The sequence below is a fragment of the Mycteria americana genome, chromosome 3 (assembly GCF_035582795.1).
Source record: "Mycteria americana isolate JAX WOST 10 ecotype Jacksonville Zoo and Gardens chromosome 3, USCA_MyAme_1.0, whole genome shotgun sequence".
NCBI classification, from domain to species: domain Eukaryota; kingdom Metazoa; phylum Chordata; class Aves; order Ciconiiformes; family Ciconiidae; genus Mycteria; species Mycteria americana.
The window spans coordinates 95,142,080-95,167,315 of record NC_134367.1 but is presented as its reverse complement, the minus strand read 5'-3'; the positions used below and the strand labels follow the sequence as shown (position 1 = coordinate 95,167,315).

Here is a 25,236-nt window from a genome sequence, read left to right as displayed (position 1 = left end):
GCTACATTAATGCTAATAAAATATGAAAGGTTTATGTCCTCCTTAATATCCTCCTGACGGGAACCTGCATACAAGATAACTAGGTCAACTTTCTAATTTTCTGTCTCAAATGCTGATATATGGCAGACTTTAGGGAACAACTATACTTGAAGGGGGAAAAAATTACACAGACGAATTCCACCAAAACATTCTTCCTTCAAAGCACTTCCAAGCAGAAGAAATGTAGAATACTTACAGAAAAGAGGCTTATACACAATGTGTAGTATTGACAAATATTGCTTGTATCACTTAAATAGCTTCCTAGGAAGGGACACTAAGTTGAAGTGAATGTAGTGTGAAAAATTCAGTTACATAGTCTGCTGCTTATGCCTGAAGATGTCACACCATTTCTGGGTGATATTTTGTAGCCAGTATTTTCTTGTCCAAATTCCCATATTTATCTGGATTCCCAAATGCAGACTTTGAAAACATGGTAATTTATTTAAAAAAAATGAAAGTTTGCTGAAAATTCAAGCTCTGGAGAAGAAATCTGTACCTCCTGGTAACAGGTTTATTAGTGTAGGGACTACAAACAAAATATGCAGATCACTGAGCAAATAATGTAAAAAACATTGGGAGAAAATGAGGTAATATAAAATCATTAGGTTTAGTTGACTGAAGACAAAACTTGTGGCATCAAATTAAGAAGATCTCCTTATTTTCTTGTTAAACACACCAAATGATTAACATACAAGCATGTAGGGACCAAACATTAGCATAAACCGAAAATTAAGAGAACTACTGAGCAAAGTTAGCCAATCATTTAATGGATATTTTTCAACAGGTCTAGTAGCTTCATTGGCTTTATTCTAAGGAGCTTTTACTGTTGCCATTTGACACTCTAAATAGCGGACTTACTTGCCTTTTTGCTAATCAAAAGCACTTTTTCTAAAATATTCATATAGTACTCTTGGTTTTCAGTATCTATAGCATCATAGAAAGCTTTTAAATTACCCTGCAATGAAAACCAGAGTTAAACATTACAACAGCTAACGTATAAAGAAAATACAGTTTAGTAATAGCCTGAGCAAAGCAGATTAGGTTGCAAGGGATACAGTGGCAAACATTCCGTCTTGTTTAGGTACACCTCCATGGCTACGTAGAAAAGAAAACCCACAGTCTTCCTATTCTGGAGAAGCTGGATCCAGTATCTTCCAGTGCCACACTCAGAGTTCTCTGGCAAACAATACTTACAGCATCATCACAGATTATAATGCATTACTTGAGAGGTCTGTACCTGCACCAAGTGCAAGGTAATGTAGCTTCTCTTTAACCTTCCTTCACTGTAGACCAGCCAACTTGCATCATCACTGCAAGCTAACAACAGGCAGATATGGAATAACTACAGTTCAGCTAAACATACGGTAACTTGAAACACTTTTTGAAAGAATGACTTCAGAGGAAATATACCTTGAACTCCTGAAAGAATAAGAGCCCTTAATCAAACAGGAATACCCTTCCTTTCAGCTCAATTGGTACATAAATGCAAATATAGGCAAAAATTGTTTTGGAAACATAGACTGCAAGAACATTACCACTACCTAGATGCCTGCCACTGCTACTCCACAGGAGGTTATGGCTTCCCACAGTGGAAAGGATCATATGAGCTCTCCTTAATCCATGCAAAACCAAAGTCTTTTCAGACTTTGAGCCAATGCAGGTTAACTTGGCTGCCTGCCGGAACGAGCGCTCACACGATTCTTCATGACAGATCTGCTGCAGAAGCGGCTACTTCAGCCTGGCAATGACCTAACATGTCACTACTAACACTAGCTCTGTGAGAGATCATCCATCTATACCCTCCATGTAGAAATAAAGTCATCGAAAGGACCCAAAGCAGGTGAAATTTAGTCTCAATGCAAACATCAGCTGTCTATACTGCATCTTCAGTCAGGGAAAGTAAAGTCAATATACTCCAGCTTTCTACTCAACACTTTGCATTTAAAGGGGGGATTTCCAGAACACTATCACAATCACTAGAATTAAATCAAACTGATTACTCCTGTATGTCTTATGTTTACAAAGATTAACTGAAAACATAGTGTATTTATGGAATTATGTTTAACAGGACTCTGAGATGAACTACCTGCCATACAAATCCTTTTATATATACATTTCTGACAGCAAAGAAACAATATTTACTTTCATTTGGCATTCGCCAGATATAGTTACTACCGCTGACTATTAAACTATAACCATAGAGCTATATATCATGCAAAATCTAAGTCCTTGACCCCCACAACACACATACCTGAGTCGCAAGATCTTTTGGTTGGTGTGGTTAACGAGGCATGAGCTGTACCTGTGCATGGCCCACCTGGAAACAGAGAAGATCATATGTCTCAAAATACTACCTATATTTAATATTTACAAGCACATCGAGATTATACTTAGGAATATAAAACGCTGAGGAGCACTTGTCTTTGGAAAGCACATATGGAAGTAGTCTACTATTCTCAGTATTTCTTTCCCAGTCAAATCTGAGTGTGTCTTGCACTGAAAAAACAGATGAGAAGTTGGGACAAAAAGACAAGTTATGTTATACGTTATAAATATCACAAGAGGCAGTTTTAGGAAAATACACACTGTAATTGCAATTTTTCCAGTGTTGACAAAGGTACTGTTTATGTCGGAACAAAGCTAGAAATGTGTCTGTCTAACCCACAAGTAACGCAAGGGACAAAGTGATCGCTTCCCTGATGTCAACAGAAACCTTGTCACTGACTCCAGTGAGATAACAACTTTGCCTCTTATCTTGTTCTCATTATGTTTTCAAAGTGTGGCACAAGCATATGCTAACAAACTCTTTCCATGTTTAAGGTTTTTTTTGTTGAACTCTGGACTTTTGCCCACTCATCTGGTATCTGCTTGGTAGTAAATTGCTTTCTGGCTTTTTTCTTAACATGCATCATCGTTGAAGAGTTCTCCAGAGATCTTGTTAAAATAGCAACCAATTGAGTGTACTCAGCGACTTGCAGTAAAATTAAATAAATAAAAAAAAATAAACCCCATATAGTGAAGCCAAGACAAACTGACAGTAGCATTACCAGTGGTAATAACACATCATAGCTTTGATAATTGGATATTATAAATTGGATGATGCTAGAGAGCCAGAAATTAAGTTGGATCTAGTAGAGCTTGGCTATCAAAATACCAATAATCAAGTTTGCACTGGACTGCTGGTGATATAGTAGTACTACGCTGGCAATACAACAGAGCCTAGTATGACAGGATAACCTTTAACATAAGTCTTCATGCCCTGAAAAATACTTTTTCCCCTAATTTTTTTTTTCAGTCTTTGCATATCTGGAAAACAGCACTGTGTTTTTTGCAATGTTTTTCTCTTTTCAAATATTTTCAAGTCTGGCCTGGTAGTAAACTGGGTTTTTTTGCTTCCCTCCAAGATGCTTCCCCTTCAAGTTTTTCTTTCATTTCTATTTTTCAGTATCAGGTCTTGGGTAACTTTGTCTACCCTGTAAAACTCATAGGATTGTAACACTACAAAAAAAGAAAAGAAACTTCTGCAATCGGGAGGGAAAGATGTGAGGAAATTATTTCGGTGCGTTTGATTTCAATGAAATGCACTTGGGAGCAAAGATCTCAAGTTTTACACTTTCAGTTTTCCAGAGAAGGACCGATAAACTTCTTGAGTTTTCTGTTCTCCCAAAAAGTCCCTCCAGCAACATACACCATTTCATAACTGTACAACAGGTAACCTTCAAAGGGGTGGTTACGAAGGCCAAGGAGCCCGCGTTTGGCCTGCAGGCAAACACTGAGGCCACTCATTAGGGCCTGGCCTGAGGTTAACCCAAGTGAACAGGACACGGGAAACCACCGAACACGACCTAGGAAATGGCTGCGTGTGACAGGCAACAGCATAAGGAGACGGCAGAAGTTACAGACAGTGCTGTGAGGGACGGCTGGATTTTGCAGGCAGGTAAGCAGGGAGTCGGTGAGAAATGGCTGAACTCCACAGGTAAGCGGAGGGGAGCGGTGGGGACCTCTCTGCAGAGTCAAGTCTGCATGTGAGAAGAGCCAAGCTTGCTTTTGCAGTGAGGAGGAGTGGGAGGCGTGGGCTGGGTGCCTTCCCTGGCCAACAGGAAAATATCCCGCATGGACGGGTCAAGCATCCTGGATCAGGCACCATGCTGGCGCCCGCTCCAGGCCTGACAGCGCTGGCAAGCAACCACCGCCTCGCAACAACCAGAAATAGTCAAGTAAGCTCAAATCATTTTTTACAACATATCTTTTTCTAGGCTAGAATATAAAAAAATGAACAGATCAGCTTGATCTATGTTAGTAATGCTATCATAAAAGGCTCAGAAAAATGCCTAGTCTAGGGCTTGGTGCTTTTGGTAAGAAAATCAATACTGCAACAGAACCCTTACCAAGTTTTCCATTGACACCTTTTGGATATGCAAAAAATTACACAGCAGGTTGTTAAGTCAGTCTCAACTTTCAAAGACCAAGTATATAGTATGTGGCTTCAATATAGAATTTAGGTAAACAATATATACAACAGGATGTGGAATATATCAAAATATACACAACATGGTATGGAATTTCAATGAACTGACTTTAGACCACAGCTGCCTCTTAAGATGCAGTAGCTCTTCTTTAAATAATTTTAGTTACATTCTCCCAATTTTCACTGAATAGATATTGACAGGCATCATCACTGTGGACTATCAAATAAGACCAATCCTTGCAATTATTGCACAGTAAATATTTACACTAGTTGATACTTTCAGTTGATACTAAATAGAAGATCTTTATTTCTCACTCTCTAAAGTACAGTAAGTTGGTATGTATTCTGCACTTCCCTGTGTCAGTTTTTCTTTTATTTAATCTTCCCTCATTAGGTATTACTTCCATATTGCTTGGATTTGTACAGCACAGCACCAGAGTTTCAACAAATAATATCTTGGGATTTGCATGCACGTACACCAGTGCCTAATAACCAGCGAAGGCTGCATGTCCTTTGCAGCACCTCCTTCTGCTACTGTTTTTGTTCCACCATTAAAAATGTCATGCATAATTCAATACTATGTAGTATGGGCTTGACTGTGCAATTCTACATGGAAGTCATTATGTTGAATCTTTTGGTATACATAACGGCTAATACAAGCATCTTTATATTATTTGAAACAGGGCAGTATATTTCCCACAGCTTTGATAAAAATTCTGCATGAAAGAAAAGGGAAGTCACATAACAGTAGAACACCAGTCCTTCTTGGCTACACACAAAGGTAGGCTTATTACTTAGCATGATTCAGGATATATCTGCACCTTCATTCCCCGCCCCCCCCCCCCAAAAAAAAAGTGTTTCAAGGGAATTTAACTGTGGTACATAAAACACTTCAGTGCACAGTGAAAGGCTACATGTCTAGCTTCTAACATAACCCACAGGGATGTAGAACTGATATTTTTTCTTAGTACAAACAAGAGATTAAAATGGAAGAATAAAGATATCTTTCTACTCTATATCCAATTAACAGATTAAACAATAGCTTCTGCTCCTATTTTTTTCCAGCGTGTGGTTTCTGGCATTTGCAACTCCTCTTCCAAACAAAAGCAGCCACTGCCCAGCAATAATGTAATCCCAAGAGAAGATGATTAAAAATGCAAAAATACTAAAAGCTACTGAAGAAATTAGGAGAATTGTGAGAATCAGCAAGTTTGCAAATTCAACCACAGAATTAATAAAGAACAAACCAAGATCCTTTAACTCGAACATTATCATATATTAAAACAAAAGGTCTTGTTAATGTAGCTGCTATGTTTTTGGCTTCCGATATCCCTAGCTTTCTGTGACTTACTGTTAATTGTACTCTAAATACATCAATTTGGAAAAACAGGTTCAAAACCAGTTTCTCTGCTAACTCTCTAAAGTAGTAACATTTTATGTATTACTTATATTTCTAGATATATGTTAATATTGTTATTGTTTACTATTATAGACGATTACAATTTTTATATGTTTAAATAAACCTTTAGAATGTCTTTCTGCATTGTCCACCCCCCTTCCTGAAAGACCGTAACAATTGCCAAGTAGCACCCGTCCTGCAGGACATACCCTGACTCAGGGGAATTTCTTGTTTCCCCTTCCTGAAGTCTTTGTGAAGTGAAGTGACTCCACTCAGTCAGAACTTCCTGTGCAGGAAAGTGAAATATTAGGGTAACCCCCCCTCTTTTTGCAGTTCGAGGAAGGGCTAGGCTTGAACTAAGAGTATATGTGTCAGGTATATTTGAACAGCACTTGAAAGCACTTATTGAGCAGAGGAAGAGATACAGAATGGAATGAAACCAAGCTTGTACAAGAGTACAAAGCCTAAGATGACAATAATACACTGAAATGATTACAGATAACACAAAAACTGCAAGCCAGCTAATGAACAAACATAGAAAATAAGTGAAGGAGCCTAAAGCTCAGTAACACTTGATCAGAACGACATAAACATGTCTGAATGCTGCTTTGAGCTTTTGGTACTGTGATGGGTCCTTCCCAGAAAAAGCACAGCAACTCCCTGCATGCAACAGGCTGGAAGAGGGCAATAAATAAGAGCTGAATTTCCTTGGACGACAGTGTTGTAGCCAGGACAGGGCGAATTTCATGGCTATTTGCAATACAGGACAGAATCCACCTTTGGAAACCTGTCCAAACCAGTAATCTAGCTGTGCATTTCCTGAATTGGTAAAGACATAATCTAATTAATCTACACAATTGAGTTTGAAAACAGTCATTGATTACAAACACCAATACATAAACAAATGGGAACATAAATCTCTAAATTCAGTCTGCACAGACAGAATACACTCTCTTTAAAAAAAAAAAGCAAAATAACTTTACAGCACTTCAGAGTTGCTTGTTTGCTGCAGAATGGGTAAGCTTCATGATAATTTATGTCATTACTAAACAGATAAGAGGATTATATCACATACAAACACATACTTTTAAAATTCTAGTTTTACAAATCTGCCATTATTTATTTTTGTGGATTTTTATCTACGTGCAGCTTCTGGAGGAGGAAGTGAAACCTGGACTGCTTTGCTGCTGCTGAACAGCTGGTAAATTTAACAACTATAATGAAGTAAATTGAGACAGGATTCAGATTCCACTTTTTTCCTTGCTATTGTCTCACTCTGCTACCTACTTTTCCTCAGTCTCCTCATTTGTAAAATAGACATGATACTTTCCTACTTTTTAGGTGTAAGTTGAAGTGTAAAAGTGTGCTTTTGAAACCAGCAGTTAAATTATATTTTTTATAAATAATTTTCATGTAACCTTGATAGCTGTGCAGCTCTAACCCACATTTTTCTTATGTGACTGTGTTTCTGTTTCGTGTTCCATGGGGTCCTTTCACTTTAATAAATGGGACCCTAGGATACACTGTCTACTCTGCAGTGTGAAGTGACTATAAATCAGAGGGAACAATTAACAGTGGTACTATTCCACTGGTCTTCATTATGTTTCAAAATTGTCATGCCACAGATGTGGAAAGAAGTGTTCATTCCATAAATTTATGTGCCAGATCTTTGCTTAAGATGTTAGAAGAGGCAGAAGTGTTCTTTAAATGAAACTGGGACTGTAGGGATCAGGTTGAAACTTACAGAAAGATCCTCATGCATTGAAATGAGGATGAAGGAGACACTTCTACTAGACACCATTTTGTTAAAATTTCTAACTGCCTGTATGTTCTGCACTGGCACATAATACTAGTGGCATTTCTCAAAAGACAATTCAAATACCCCACAACTCAATCTGGTTTTATATTTGAAAGCATTCTTGCAAATTTCCAGAGAAAAAGTGTTTGCATCGATAGTAAAAGGATATGTATTGTGATGAATGTTCAAGAAAATCCAGGTCTGATGATAATCCAAATGAAAAACTGAATTACTGTTAATGTTAACTTTAAAAACAGTACTAAAAGGCTATTTGTACATAGCATCTAATGAAAACAAGGCTAAAAAAAATATCCCTTAAGATGTAAAACACCTTTTACCATTATCTAACTTAATGAAAGAAAAAGCCCGAGAAAATAACTAGTTCTTATTCTGCAGCATAGAAATCCAAAGATGACTGTAATACAGAATATGCACCTGGCTGTTTTTTGATATTAGAGGTGTGTCCGCTCTTGCTCTGATAAAAGACACACAAAACCGAGTACAAGAAGAAAGAACACATGACAATCTTGTGAGTTAATAAGGAAAATTAGAATTATTCATCAGCACCATCACCTAGCTGCAGCTTTCTCAGTTATGTTTGGGTACAAGTTTTACTGCAATATTAAATCATGTGGGTCAGCTAGCCTAGTTTTGTAGCTCAGCATTATTTAACAGTTACTGCATTCTTTTGGATCAGAGAAAAAACGCACAAATTGGTATAAGAATAAATCAGGTTAGCAACAAAGTAAATTATTTTCTATAACCATTTGTGACAAGCAAGACAAAAATAGGCAGCTAGCTTGGTTTGTTTATACATTTAGTACTTTACAGAAGTGGGTGTGCATGTAACTTTCAGTCAGAGATGAGCCAGAAAACAAAGTTCCCCATAGCCATAATTAGAAAAAAAAAGACAGGACATACAAAACTGACTCCTACTGCAATGAGCGACTGAATTCTCAAAGCCAGGGCATTTAGAAAAGTATGCAATGGATAGCATGCAAGAGTAATTGTAATTTTTAAAATGACTGTCCTTACTTAAAAGGCACAAAATGCAATTAAGGGTATTACAATAATAATTCAAAATATGAAGTATTTTCAGAGCATACATAGGAAAGCTGTCATCTCTGACTGCTTACAAACCCAGGCAAAATGCAAAAACTGTGAGGTCATTATAAATTGGTAGAAACCTCTTGCATAGTGTCAGAGAGAAGGCCATTCAACAAAAAAGAAAGAAAGAAAGGATGCACTTGTTTATCCATTTTTCATCAGGTTATCTTGAAAAAACTGACATAAGATTTCTTTTTATTCCAAAGACAGAAAAAATATAATTACTTTTCTAGTACTATAGCCTATGTGGCTTTTTACACAGTCATGCTTCAACAAGCCATGAAATTCAGAGTATAAACATCCAATAGCTGCAGTAGAAAAAACAATCACCTTTCTGCCAGAGATCTTTTACAGAAGCCTGGTGCATCTCTGTCTCAGATGTAGTACACTTTATGTACATAACATAACTTCACCAAAATAACTTGATCATTGGGGGTATTTCAGTGCTTGCAGCACATGCAAATGCTTAATAAAATAAAGTTTTAAAGCATTCTTCACACTTTTCTTGCAAATTTAAGTGTTTGAGATAAACTAATGATGTTTTAAACACTTAGCTTGTCATGCAACAGTTCAAATTCTGGAGGGTACACAATAACTAGCCAAAATTTACAGACATTCAGTCCTGAAAATTCATATTTAGGCATCTAAAATTCAGCACACACAGAGGTAAGGTGTGGTCAGTGATCATCACCTTCTTTCTGGGCTGAAATCTTCAGTGTATTTTTTGACATTTACAGCAATATCTCAGATCTTTGTGTATCTTCTTACAAAGTCTTCAATGTAGAAATGTAGAGCATCTAACTGTTCTAGAAACATCTGATATTCCTTTTGTCCTTTTTCAATTGTGGTTCTTGCTAATTCAAGGAGACCAGGAAGAGTTAAGCACATAATTAAAATAAAATCATGTCAACCGAATCTAAGAACTACTGAAATATCAAATCTGATCCAGCTGCCAGAGTCAGAGTTGTTCACATTGACATTTCTTCTGTCACATAACAACACAGTTAGTTTTAAACCTGCACAGCGTCAGCTTTAGGTCTACTCATATAGTGACAGAAAAATAATGCGACAGCCCCAAAGAAAGCAATGAAGGTCTGAAACTAAGCAAAATTATTCCATGTGCAGTGTGACCTTTTCTTTACCAAAATACACAGAACCTTCCTTAATAAGCTCAAATTTTAAAGAGTGCTGGTGGCTGGAGGTAGGGAGAGAGAGAAGCGAGGGCCATTGTCAAATCCTTTTTTTCCTGTCTGTTAAAAATAAACAAAAACCCTATGCACCCAATAAGAAAAGGAAATTTTTGACAGAGCAACCGGCTCGTATGGTGACTGACACTGAAATAACTACCATTAGGACCTGCTAAATGAAGGGAGGAGATGGAAGGGAAAAATGAGAATAGATGAAAACTATACAAGAACTCGAACAGAGAAACTTATCTGCACATAAAGCAGCAGAACAAGATTTAGACTGATTTAACCATCTGTTAAGAAACAGATCATTAAAATCCATACAAATCTAGACTTAGTAAAGCTATACCAATATCGATATACTCGTCTGCAAAAGTTTATTTAAGAAAACTTACTGTAACTGATAAGACCTGAAGGTTCTGGATAGAAAAAGGCAATTCAAGAAGCATGGAGGGGGGGAAATTCTTAGAATATCGCCCCCCCCCCCCCCCCCCCCAAATTGCAACAGCATTTTTTTGAAATTGGTGATAAGTAATACTTCATAAAAACAAAGCACGTGTGAAGGAGGAAAAAAAAAGTCCTGAAGCTTGCGTCACTGCTTCTGGGCATAAATCTTTAACACATTTTTGTTGACTGTAACTGTAAGACTGAGAACTACCTTTCAACTACTGGGGGAGAGATATTAATCAGCAAAGCAGCCAATGGAGTAGGTGATTGATTGTTCAGAACCAAGGGTGGCAGGAGATGGAAAGTCACTACAACCTGGTTATGTATATAAGACACTCAAGAATGCAAATGCACCTCAAAGAAAATCAAAACAGTAACAAAAAAAGGCAGAAATACTTGCATATTGTCAAACTGAATTCCTGCAAAATCCAGTCCAAGGAACTCCTCTCCTATATCATTCATTCTGTGTTAAAAAAGGAAATGGCTACTTAAAAACAAGTACAAAAAAAAAAACAACCCCTCACTTTCTCTGCCACAGAATATGAACCTTACCACATGAGATTTCTATGGTTCTCTTCAGTTGTCGTAACATGAATGGAATTTGTTAATTGCCTAAATGACTTGCTGCAAATCTGTTTACCCTATGGACTCAAGTACTATGGCAAATGCCTTGATGTGAGACTCTTCTCAAAAGCTTGAAAGGGAAGAGAGGGGAGTGGAATGCACCATGAGAATCCTTCCCGAGTACTCCAATCTTTCCACACTTTGATAGGGATTACCGTAATGATCCATTGATTTCTGGTGAATTACCACAATTCTATTCAGAACAGCACATAGCTGTACATCATCATATGGCACTGCAAAATATCAGTCTTTGAAGAACACAGCTGTAATGAGAGCAGTACATGCCTTAACAGAACTTGCTGCAAAATAAATAAATATTGCACAGAAAAAGACACCCTCAAATTAAAATCAAAAAGACATTTAAAGTTTGGGCATTCTTCATTACGGGAAAAAAATCTTCCACGCTGAGGCCATTATCCATCAGAAAAGCTCCATCTGTGTATAATTATTTCTGATAAATGATATTAAGCTTCATTAAAGAGATAGTGGGGATGTGAGAGAAGACAGAGAGAGCTCAAGCTGTAAATAAATCTCTCCACTGTATTTCACTTAAAATCACCCCAGCAGGAAGTCATAAAGAATTTTTTTTATTGGTAATACTTTCAAATGCTCTGCAGGCTGTGCTGCCTAATATCCATCACCTTCAGTGTATGTTCACAAGCTTACAGCAATTCAGGATGAAGGACACTATTTAATTTCCTTCCCATCCCTGTAATCACCTTTCCACTTACCCCACGTCCTTCTTAGCCACCACAGAACACTTTGTTGTAACACAATTTAATTCCTAACTGAACAAATCTTCAGAAAACCTGACCCAGTAAGCACTAGAGAAGCACCCTGTAACACCAAATAGTAGATCCTGGCTAATAAGCCAGCAGAGGTGCTGAAGCCCCCTGCCCCGTGAAGGCCCAAACATGTTGCTGAAGCATGTTTTGCTGAATTCTCTAGGAAGGTTGTTTTAAGGCCTTGTTTTTACAGCAGACTACAGGTTTCCCCTGAAGAAGCGCTGGACAGAAGGAAGAGATGATGGCTGGTCAGCAGCAACTGTGTATGCGAAGGAGAGACAAGAGTTACATGGCAAGTTTACTCTTATTACAAGAACTGGTATCAGAACAGTCACATTTGAACCCTGCTGTATTTCTCACAATATTCTCACATACAGATAGAAAACAATAATTGAATTTAAATATTTTATTTTAGTTAGTCTAATAAACTACCACAATCCCAAAATGACACTCTATGCTTTGTCCACAGCCAATCTGCAAGAAGTAAAAAGAATATATAGGCAAAGTCTACATACCTGTAAACAGAACAAATACTTCAGCAACTCAGCAAAACCATCCTATGCAAATAGTTAACACAATTGAAAACAGGTGTAGCATATCAAAGATTTTTTAGTCCTAGTGCTTTGTCAGGATTGTTATTTCCAGCAGTTGACTTGATGTTCAAGAACCAGAGCAGCTCTAGCAGATTCCCTACTAAAAAATTAGCATGTTTTTCTTGCAATGTGTACGTCTATTTACCAGCCAATAGGCACAGGCAAACTCTGCTCAAGGATTCTCTCCATAAAGCATCTTCCAAAATAAAGCTACAGTTGGAGGAAAATGAAGCTACAAATTACACCGTTGAGCTTAAGTTGTATATGGAGTTTTAAAATCTGCATTATATTAGACACAGAATATATAGAGAGGTTTAGAATAACTTGAAAGACAAGTTTATCTCACTGCATTTGCTAATCTTTAACATCTTAGCTTACCTTCAGGGAGAATTTTTGCCTTAACGAGTTCAATAAAGAAGAAAGATGGGTCATGAACGAAGAGATGGATTATCACATGAAACTTAAGTTTTATGCAAGTAACCTAGCAGCAGTCTAGACAAACATGCATTACAGTCAGCGCTATGTGCAATTGCAATTATTAAAAAAAAAAAAAAGGTTTTAAAGTAAAAATTTACAAGGTGTTGGTGTTTACCCTAGAATATATATATTAATTTACCAGCAATGTGAGAAAAAGTTTCTCAAAATGAGAGTGCCTCAAAATTGTAATTAAATTGTATACTGCAGTTCAAAAGCTGTAAAGTTAGTTAGAAACTCCTGCAACCCCTTTTAACTTGTTCTTCGGTTAAAGCCATCAATGTCTATTTTGTGAATAACTTCTAACCTTTCCCTTTGCCCCAAAAGACAGGCCATTTACTTCCAAAGGGAGTCAATAAAACATAAGCCTGAGAACAAAACAAAATGTTTATGCCTCCTCTGCTCTCACTTAGGACTCGTGCACTTACATTGCTCTTTGCTCGGTGAAGTTACATTCAGTTCTGTCAAAAGTTGCTGGTTGGAGTTAGCGGCCTGCGTGGTTAGAGAGGTATTGCTGTTGTCACTGTTCGTTTCTTCAGAGAACAAATCTGACTGGCTGTTGCTTGTGCTGGGAGTAGAGTCATCGTCTGGCTGCTTCTTCTGGAAATCTATCAAAACCAAGATTTCATACATCATCCCACTTGCTCAATCTAATCATCCGATGTTACATGAAAAACTTGAGCATAACAAAAATAACCCCAAAACACTGCCAGAGGTATCACATTTGTATATCTCATACAACACAAAGTTAGAATAGCCTTTAAGTTTTTATTTCAGATTTAAAGTATCTTAAAAGTTAATTGTTTTTGAAAAACAACAATTTCAGAACTACCCAAAGTTCTTGTTTCCACAGCTGTTCAAGAGCATCCAAAGCTTACCACTATCTGTATCAGTATACAGCACATAGCATAATTTTAAAAATAAGTTCACACAAAGCATGCATAAAAGCATAAAGGAACAAACATCCAATGAGGAAAGAACTAAGGCATGTAATACAAGTATAAGGAAACGTTACACTTAGCTAAAAACAATGCTCCTCACTGCTGTTGTATAAAACTCCACCTGTAACCGTTTTGCTGAAGCTAGCATAGACAGCTATGGTTCCAGGTTAGCAGGGAGAAGCTGGTGAGGGACTTGCATCACTTGTTTGATGGGGGTTTGGTGTGTGCGTGTGGGTGTGCACGTGTGGGTTTTTTTCCTCCATCCTCTTTCCTTCACTTACTCCAACATTGGTATTAAAAGTTGCCCATTGATCTATGACCAGAGTTAGACATGGGATGTAAATCACTACAATACATTAAAGCTATGGACAAATTCTTTGGCTTCAAAGTTTTCCTTTTGTTTTCTTTTTGGTCAGCAAGCACCAAGTCACACTAAGTCTCCAAACTACCCCCATAGTCCAAACTCTACATCTTTGATAGATGCCATCCTCAGGCTTACCTTGCCTCCAAACCAGATTTAGGTTTGAGGGAAATAGTCTCTTCCTTTTCAAGTGCAAATCCTCCCTCGAGAGCTTTCCCAAACCCACAGTCCTGATACCTGATTAACTACAGCATTAGTCTCAGTTCCTACCAGCCATGCTACTGGATTTCAGTCGGGCACAGCTCTGCCACTGGATGCCCCCAGGGAACACCCCTCCCAGCTAAATGGATTTTGGTTTGCTTAACATCCAGTTACTCTCAGAATGCAAAGGCACCTCTTCCTTGTAAAGAGACAGTTGAAGATGAAGTGCCTCACCTCTTGGTATTCCTAAACACATCTTCTAAAAAAATGACATACAAAGGCAGAATTTATTCATTATGCAAGTACATACAGAAATCCATAACAGTTGCTCATTATTATGTCATGACAGAGAGGAAAACAGAGCAGTCCATAAATATTTGCAGATGATGGCATGTTAGAAACACAGGTCACCAACATGACTCACTGGGATTGGGAAGCACTACAGTCAAACAGTCCCTAAATGCTGATTTAGGATTTAAGTGATTTGCCAGAGAAATTAAGCTGTAACTTCTGCTGTGGAAGACTCAGCCAGAAGTCCAGCTTGGAGAGGAACAAGCTCAAAGCCAGGGAGGAGGCGGAAGTAGGCAGCAGACAGGAAATCATCCACCTCCACAACACAGCTCTGAAAAAATGGTGGGATGCTCTTTGTCAGGGATGAGTTACTGAACCCAGGAAGATGTCCTATTCAGGCCTCACTAGTTATCAACAAAGTTGCACCCAAGTTGGGCTCCTGGATATTATTAGTGTGTTTGTGCAATCAAGAAAGCTTCAAGCACTTGGGATTCTGCACCAGCCACAGACAGCTGCAGCAATTATAACTGGAACCACCACCCCAGAAGATACCCAACTCTTCACACCTCTTCTGAGGCCACAGTCCTGTCAGAAGGGGAGCTCACAGCTGAAGATGTTTTGGGAACCACTGGTCTATAAATAACCAATACAGAAAATAAATGAAAATCTCACATTGCCTGCAAATATAAGGTGGCTACACAGATTGTAAGCGTTTTATGTGAGATTGCATCCAAGGCAGTGCACAGAAGTGAAGCTGTGTTTGTGTGCATGTATCAGAAGCGGGAGCAACTCCACCTTCAAGGAGCAGAGCAAAAATAATGGTTATACTCAATATTCTATGCTGTGAGCAATCTATAAAACGCATTAAAAAAGAAAGTGTAGAGTTACAGAACAGCAATAGATGCTACGAAATATATTAAAATTCAGCAAGTTAAAAATTCTCAGCCAGTGGTTTTTTTTTTTTTTCTAGATAGCTGCAAATACTTTACTTAGGCTACACTAGTTCAGTGTCATCCACAAAAGGCATTTACAGAGAAACGTAAAACATTTTTACCAAATGGTCTATATAATAAAAGTCCTGACAGTCCTTTAATGATAGTATGGTACTAGCACTGCACTGTGTCTCCCAAAGCTGCAAGTTTAAGAGCACATTGACCAAGGTAGTTTTTTTTTTTTTCCTGAAAAACTATTCACTTTTGCAACCTATTGATAAATTCTCCAACTCCAAAGAGAGCATAAAAGGCTGTCAAAAATGGTCATTCAGTGACAGCATTTCCCAACAAGCTTACTAATGAAACAGTCAGAGCTGTCACACAGCAGCAAAATCCACCATGGCAGTTAAATGCTTTTTGCCTTCATGAATTCAGGACCTCGTGTTCAGAATTAACTTTTACTCAGACTGCAAATCAATTAACTTTCAAAAAAGTCTTAGCCTGCTCAGTTGTGTGGAACCTGAGAACATCTCCCATCCCCCCTTTTTAACCACTTTTTCACTGCAGACAAGAGTACTTGAGGAAAGCGTTGAGACTGCTGATCTCAAGTGCCCAAGACATACTAACTGTAACCGAAGTAACTACTTACTTACACTACAGCAAATTATTAACAGTTGCCTTCATAATATAGTGTCAATAGCAATAGAGGACCTATTCAGTAACATAGTTTATATAATAAATTTCACCCAAATTATCAACAGATGTCTGAAATACTGCTTTATGATTTGTGGTCCAGTATTTACCTGGTACAAATACATGTCTAATGACATACTGGATGAGCTGTATTATATTTCTTCTGTGTGTTGGCGGACGGCATTTGGCTTCTGTTAACCAGGACTCTCGTTAACACAAATAACTTGCAGATCACCTTGATCTCCCCCCAAGCACCATAAAAGCTGGCAACAGTTATAGGAGAGCTGTGTCTGAATAAATCCAGTTAAGCCTTAACTGCTTAACAAATAAAACAAAACAAAACTACACACACGCAATATAGGCAAGACCCTGGCAAGTTTTGAAGGGGAGGCTTTATTCTGATTAAAAGCAGAATGTAATTTTGTTGACAGAACAATGACCTCTCCCAACAGTCTCAACGAGAAAAAAAACAGAACAAGAGTTGGCAAGACATTCATCTCATTTCCAGAAGTTTCTATACTAGAGATGCAGGCAAAACACTTTCATTTAAATTATTTTTTTTCCCCTTCATTTTTACTGAGACTTTTACTGAGACACTATGCTAGCAAAATCCATGCCAAAATGCATAATGACTGACTAAAAATCCATCAAATCCAGGTTCCCCTTTCCTAGTTAATGAAATGCAACTTTATACAGAAACTTCAACTGGTACACAGGTTTAGTGGAAACAAACTTTCCCCATATGTCAGAAAATAAGTTTTCTTTTTCTTCTCAACATTGTCTCATTTTCTCCACTGCCTTCAGGTTTGGGGTTTTTTTGGTGGTTGTGGTGGTTGGTTTTTTTTTTTTTTTTAAAGCGCAAGATATCCTGGTGTTAGTTACAAGGTAGAGCCAGCACCAAAATAAGATGTGAAAATTAGCCATTTCCTGCATGGGGGAATAACAGAAGGAAAAATCTATCAATAAAATGCATTAAATACATCAAATAAACTATTCCTGCAGGGTAGAGAAGCTGCTAGCAGTAAGCAGCAATGCTGCCAGTCTTCTAGCTCCAAAATCCTTTTGCTTTGTTGAGTTTAAGGGTTGCACCCAGCATCTCAACTCGCTGAGCAGGAGCAGAAAATCTCAGGCAGGGCTCTCATGCAGTGGATGTTAATAGTAAGAGTGTTATTTTTGTTTTGTTACTTAGGTTTTCTTTGTAAACAAAACAATGACTATGTGCGCGCATATATATATATATATATATATATATATATATATATATATATAAAAATATATAAAAATATATAAAATACAAACATTTCATATTCTATACATACAATGAATTCAAATAGTTTAGACTAGAAGAAAGGCAAGAAGCCAGATTTTGGAAGACAAGATTTCAATTTCCAGACTTCAGAAGACAAGTTCTTTTGCCAGACAATCTTTTGTCCATTTGCATTCATAAAATAACATTGATAATGAAAGCCATTACCTTTACAGCTTCTGATTCTAACCCATAAAACCAGAGGTGTCACATGAAATCACATCTTCTGCACAGGACTAAAACTCCCTTGTACATTTGTCCAGGTACTGTTACCAGGTTAGTGTGAGCAACCAGAAAGAGATCGTCTTCCCAATATGTTCATTTCACCCATTACCTCAAGATTAAGCTAACAAATATTTAGAACATCCAACTCTTCCATCACCTAAAATACTCCCAATTCTGTGACACACAAAAAAATCAGCCTCAATTGCAGTATTTAGTTTACTTTAGCCATCAATATCCAACAAAATACCGAAGGAAATATTGAGTCCTCAACTTTTGTTTAACTGTAAGGTGCCTGTAACTAAGCAGGGAACAACCCTTCAGCTTCTGGTAAGTAACTTCTGTGATTACAATCAGTTGAAACTTGAGGTAAAGGTGAATACAAGCAATATCAGTGTGTCATAAAGCATGACATGCATTATTCTGAAAAAAGACAGGCATATCAAAATATTACATGAAATGACTTAATACTAAGCCAGAGCTTTTTCTCATTTGCACTCATGCTATGGTATAAGAAAACATAAAATTTATGAAACTCCCAAAGAGTCTTAAACTTAAGCTCTCCTTTTGGCTTATTTTAAGGGTCAAGATTACAAACATTTCCTATCCTCTGGCCTGTAACATGTTTTCATTAATAAGAAATGGGTTCATTCAAATAAATTATGGATGTTGCAAGAAGCATCAGAGTAAACAGCATGCTAAGAGGAGAAAATTAGAGTCTTTAAAGTAATTATTTTGGTTGATAGGCAATATTATACCACTTCTTTATTCTTCAGTCCTACAGCTCCCATAACTTAGCAGTGTAAACTAGCAAAAAAGTTATTTGGAGAGTGTTTGCTTCTTACACTGCATTAAATGTGCAGTCTGTACATTTTTTATTACCAGAACATCTTGTTCTTTTACAGAGCATAAATTAATGTGTTAGTGTCACATCAAATGTCTACTAGTCCATTAGTATCCCAACGTACACAACAGACTTTTACCTTACTCTAGTCTAATTAGAAAACAGTTCCACACTTAAAATAAATTGCATTTTGAAAGTACTCGATGGGAAGTAACACAAATATTATGACATTGAAACTGCTACAGTGAAATGTATACTTTAAGTTATTACACCATTTTATTTTTTTTTCTTCACATGCCTGGAAAAACTGTTCATATATGACCATGGAATAGTACTGCAAGTCCTAGCGGTTTTATTTGCTTATTTATTGAGAACTCTTCACTGGACTTTTCTGGTTCATAGCTTACTGAAGGCATTTCAAGTGTCATTCATCTATAACTACATTTTGCACAATAAATTAGTGTGAAATGGATAAAACCTTTCCTTTAAGTAGATATCTGAATGTGATCTAAAGCTCCAATAATGGACTGGCAATAAAACTCCACTTGGGAAGAGACGATTTTTTTTTTCTCTTTAAATAACATACAGAAAGATGCACTAGCCCACTTGCAGAATAAACACAGATATCCTGCCCTCAGGGGAACGCACCATAGAATTTGCACAAGCATTTGTATTAGAAGACAACAACCAAAGTCATAAAACAGAATCAGAGGTAAGTACTGTAAAAAATTATATTTATAACATATACACATATATAAAAAGACTTTTCTTAATACATCCACCATAATAATAGTAACAATAGGTGGATGAATTGAAAATTAGACTGTAGAGTATGAAATAACTATCACCATATATTACTGTATGAGTTATCAGCAGAGCTCATCACTTTCCCAGTTAAGCACAAAGTACAGGGAGAATTAACAAATCAGCAAAAAAATTAGAAAGATAATTTTCTATACAACTGAACTTTATTTAGCATTATAAGCATATGTGGTACAGGAAAGCCATTCACCTCTTAGGGTTTTTATTCATAAGTACAACTTTTTCTTTTTTTTTTTTTTTTTTTTTTCAGTTTTTCTTCATGAAGAAAAACTGAAATGAGTTCTTTATGCTTAGTTATCCTTCATGATTGCTATACTTTTTTAAATGGCAACACATTATTAATAAGAGTTTGAATTAATAGTTTGATTTGCATGTTGCATATACTGAGCTTTTCATATACATTTCATTTTCTTTTCAAATAAGCAAAAAAAAATACTAGAAAAAGGGCAAAATAAACATAAAAAAAGATGGATTCGCAAAGGTGGTAAACAGAGAGTGAGAACATGGCTACAGTTACACGTATTTATCATTCAGGAATTAGTATCAAGGTATATAATAAGACTGCCATATTTGTAAAATTACTGGGCTATTTAACATGATCAAGTTTTTTGGTTTGGGGTTTTTTTTTGTTTGTTGTTGGGGTTTTGTTGTTTGTTTTTGTTTTGTGGGGTTTTTTGTTTGTTTTGTTTTTAGGAGGTCTGATGACATTGTATTTTGAGGTGTCTTTCTCTCAAAAAAAGACAGCCCTTGCTTAAAGGTGACATTCTGTAATAGGCCTTCTTTCTCCTGGGTCTACAAAATGATTCTCCCCCAAAGCTACACAGGAAGCTCCAGATCTGATTACCATATTTGGCCTATTATTTAGCAAGAAAATTCATGAATAACTAATAAACAAAGGCTAGCAAGACAACAAGCATAACATTATTACAGATGACCTTCAACTTAAGATCCAGGTCATAAATAAATATATATGCAGACATCTTTTTAAGGAAGAGAAATGCAGTTTTGTATAAAAGTGAGTAGAAGAATCTACAGTAACTGTATTAACCAGGTTTATAACACCATACATGACTGCCATGAAAAAAATTGTCATTTTTACAGCACGTGATCCCACCATCTCCAAAGTAGTTGCAAAATCCCGAATTGATGAAAAAGGAATTTCATTATCATCTACAAAAGTATCCTCTGAGAGCGGCTTCCCCACAGAACAAACACTCCTTGCTCTGCCTGATAATAACAATTTGCTTACCGTAGCTATTTCAGTACTGACCAGGAACAAGGTCACTGAAAACCCCTGTAAGTAACATTTTAAAAACCCGTGTCACATTTCCTATTGTTACTCAAAGTAGTATGCTTACATTATTTCAACTAAAATTTCATTATTCCATAAAACTCACCAACGTAAAGAAGAATAAATATTATTGCCTGTCATCACAGGATCCAAAGTACTGAAGCTATGAAGAGTAACCTACTATTTTAACAATCCACTTGAAATTTCCTGTTACAAAATCCCTCAGGTCCGCAGTTAGCATTCATACCTTAACTCACTACAGAGCACATACAGTGAGAAAGCACTATATAAAGGTACTATCACATTGCAAAACCTAAAACCAATGAGGGGCTAGCTATATAGCACCTGCATCTGACAGTGGAACTAGGAAATTAAGACAATTTATTACCCAACTAATTGAGACTGTATGGATTCTTGAATCCCTATCAAAGGATATTGGTAATAATCCAACCCAAGGGGAAAGCATGAACTTTAAACAAACTGTGGAAAAGAAAGTGACCACTTCTTGACCACAACTGCAAGGAATACTTTATTTTTCAATGATGTGTAGAGTAGGAATTCATCAGGCAGAACATCTACCAAAGCAGATTACTAGTAAAACACCAACTGAGTGGGCAGCTTGCCATGGACTCTTACATGCTGCCACTGCAAAAGATGGCAATGACAGTAATTTCACCCACTCTAGCAAGAAACAAGAAAAGAAACTCCAGTACCCAACAGCCAGGAAAAGTAAACTGATATAAGGTTATGGAATTAGTCTGTAAATCTAACCGGCTACAGCTATTTGAAGGATCCATTTGGCACTTAAGGAGAACAATCATTTAACGTGATCTGAGGGTAATACAACAGTGGAGATGTAACAGAATTAACTACAGGAGAGTTTAAAAAAAGTACCTGGGGAAAAGCATCTAAGCAGCTGTGATCTACAGAATTTATTCTCAAAGATGACTTGGAAAATGTGTAACATTAACATTTAAAAACAGACAAGACAAAATTCTAGAAAATACTCAAAGTGTAAGTTTAGAATTGTCTAAGAGCAGCACACAACCCACAAAAAACTGCAGCTCTATCACTTCCCTAAACTTCTGTATCTTTATCTCTAGAATCTTTTAGTACTAGTATCCCTTTATGAAACCAAACAAATTAGTAAGAAATGTCCCATTTCAAATTAAATTTACAGAGTGATGATACCTCAAAATCTATGCTCCTAAAGGGGGAGAAACATTCATTTTTATTAGAAGAATATGACCCATAAACCAAGCACTTTGCAACAGCAGCGAGTCATATGAAGTAAACTAATGAAGTGAACTTCTCGAGGTGCTTTTGTAATAAATGAGAGATCTTGAAAATGGGATTGTTAACTGACAGAAATAGAATTTGATTACCATCCATATTTATTCTGGACACTTCATTCACCAGGCACGTAGGAACTAATATTGTTTTAATAAAAGAAATGTTTCAATTAGCTTTTCTTGTACCAGAGCTATCTTTTAAGTCACTTTATCATGCCCTTTCCAATACCTAGAGAGAACCCTCCAATTTCAAAACGCATGTCTATTATTTTTTAATTAATTCCTCCAGTCTAATTTATATGGTTCCAATTAAAGTGAATGTTTGCCTCATTGTCTGTCAATAATAGTCACATTTATAGTTCAAGCATTCCCAAATATTTGACTTTACTATAAATCGTTAGGATTTTCACAAGGGGTAAAAGGCCTCTACAGTAAATTAAACCTTTCTAGTACTAACCTACAAACCCCTCATCAGTTCTCTCTCCTTAATCTCCAGTTAAGGCACCTTAATAACTACCATTACCAAAACTCTCAAAACATCCTCCAGAATTACTCATTTATCAGACTCTTTTCCCCAACCTCCTTTGAACAGCCCAGAGGCAGAGCTAAAGACTCTTCCGGAAGAAGAGAGAGAGAGCAGGCACTCTCTTTTCCTGGCCTCACTTCCCCACAGCCAACCCAACCCTTTGAAATGTGTGTCTGTGAGGAAGATTCAGCATTTTATCACCATTTAGGTTTTACCACCAAAGCAATGAATGGCAAGGTGAAGTATATGGGGTGAGCTTCTTCCCACCCTTCTCAACCTTACTGGAATCTGATGCTTCTTCTTGTAATAAATATCTGCCTTTCATATGTGGTAGGTAGAGAAGTGTGGAGAGGAAACTCCAAGCCTGACAGTCCTCAGTTGTGGGGGCAAAAACTTTGCAACGTTTAGAGTTTATATGAACAATTTGTGACTGCAGTAACCTACAATAATATGAAAAAACCCAGGTCATGTTTTAATCACACAAGTGAGAAAGCTCACTGGAAACTCATCTGACACCTTTGTGCCTTAGCTTCAAGCTCCACGTTTTACTGACGTCCCAAAGGAGTCCAGGAGATTAAGGAATTAGCTGTAGTCTAATCTTACCATCCCCTCCATCCTGTTCTGTAATCAGAGAGAAATGCACGAGAACAGTGTTCAACCTGCCCTGACAAAAAACTGCAGAAGTTCAAGGACCAAGGAAAGGAAAGTTGATCTAGATTTATGAATCCAAAAGGTCAAACACAGTGAACTCTCACTAGGTATGGTTGCTGCAAACCACTACATTACATTAAATTCTGACCATGGAACACTAGGGCTCAGAAGCCCAACCCCAACTTAAGCACCCCTTTGCTTATTTTCAGCAAACCTGAAATATATATATTTCTTTTCCAGTCTTTTAGGAACAAAAATATGAATATGTGCAGATATCAAAGAACTGCCTACATAAACATTGCTTAGGCCTTTCTGTGAGCAACAAAACATGCTGAAGTTTTGAGTTAATAAAAACAATTTTTTTTTTTATTCCTACTTATTAAAATTGTCTTCTAGAAGAAGATAGTAGAAATGTTGAATTCAAGTCAATGACAACATGCATTTTCATTATTTGCCAATTAATCCCAAAGGAAATAGCTGGAGCACATCTCAAAATTTGAAATAAGAATAAAATGGCTGCAAAAATAAGTCGTCTAGTGAGTTCATATCTAAAGCTTATGCATTTTTTAATGGTTTTTCTTACAAATGCTGACTATTTCAATATTTAGATGCTTCTCTGGTTTCTTTATATTTAAAGAAGTGTAGAAAAGGAAAAGGAATGGAAAAACTACTCTCCTCAGAATGATGCATTCCTGTCCCCCCAGTGGAAAAGACAGATAAGTGCACTTCTCCTCAATTCACTTATTTTTATATAGCAAATACATGTGAACTTAAAGCATCTCTTGTGACATTAAAGTGATCCTTCTTCCTGTCAGTCCTGGAGGATGACTGCTGAAACTGGCTAAAACAGGTACTCTTGTCTATGTCTTAATATGGAAATAAAGAGAAAGTGCAACAAACAAAAAAAGCATAAGAAAAAAATGATCCTTTTGCTTCTCATATCCATGATTTGTGATCTCATATGATCTGACTTCTTGTGCTACCACTTGCAAGTTACTGGAGATGAGAAAATGAGCGTTTCGCCAGTGCTGTCTCCAGAGCTCTGGGTTGCAAATGGTTGTTATTGGGCATAACAGATATGGAATCCCTTAAATGGGAGTCTTCACTGGCAAAGCATAAATCTCTAAATCAAAGCAGCGACGTGCCAACCTTGAACAATACATTAATTAAATGCTGGTAACGTTGGGATCCTGCACATGAAAACAGATTCCGTGGCTGGTCCTCCATGTTGCAAGTTTGGTTTCTACGAGTTTAACAGTGTCATGGCCATGGAATTAGGACTCCTACTCACGGAAAGGCCCTGGCTGTTTCGCTTTTCATCTAAAGCCTTAGAGAAGATTTACAAGGTTTCACAGGTTCGTCTATTTATGACATACAAAAAAAAAGCAAAACCAATACTTGGGGGGGGGGGGGGGGGGCAGTTTTCGTTATGCTCTGAAAGACCAACAAGAAAAATCATCCTAAAGTGCTTACTAAACAGAAAGGAAAACAAGGATGAAAAATGTTATTCTCACACATTCAGATAGTTTGTTACACCTTCTGAAGTGCAATGGCCATGAAAAGCAAGGAACTAAAATATGCTTTCAAGAAGCATTTGAAAGCATTCTTTCAAGCATTTTTTGTTATGCCTAAACATAACAAAATACTATAACATAACTATGCCTAGAAATAACGATTATATTACATAGCCTCTTCAGGGGCTTGCATTTTATAGATTGATAGAGCAAACCCATCCCTGAAAAGCTTATAGAGAAAATCTTAGAAATTATCTGCTTCTTGGCATTAATAAACTACAAGATAAACAGTTAACAACTTTTCTCCTCCAGTTAGGGTGGCTAATTGTGTTTCAAGTACAAGTAATTACAAGCATTACTTCAGAAACTAACTGAGGACTGGCACATAAAATTCAGATCAAACAACTAAGTATGAATAAACTAAAGGA

General features: G+C 37.0%; 1 protein-coding gene across 2 annotated transcripts in view; it reads right to left on the bottom strand.

Moving 5' to 3' along the window:
• ZFAND3 (zinc finger AN1-type containing 3) overlaps positions 1-25,236 on the bottom strand; it is a 149,788-nt gene that overhangs the window by 41,780 nt on the left and 82,772 nt on the right. For both annotated transcript variants that reach the window (XM_075496197.1, XM_075496198.1), the window contains 2 exons: positions 13,350-13,529; positions 2,291-2,356 (listed from right to left, as the gene is read on the bottom strand). In XM_075496197.1, the coding sequence (XP_075352312.1) occupies positions 2,291-2,356; positions 13,350-13,529 (246 nt within the window). The remainder of the gene's footprint in view (positions 1-2,290; positions 2,357-13,349; positions 13,530-25,236) is intronic.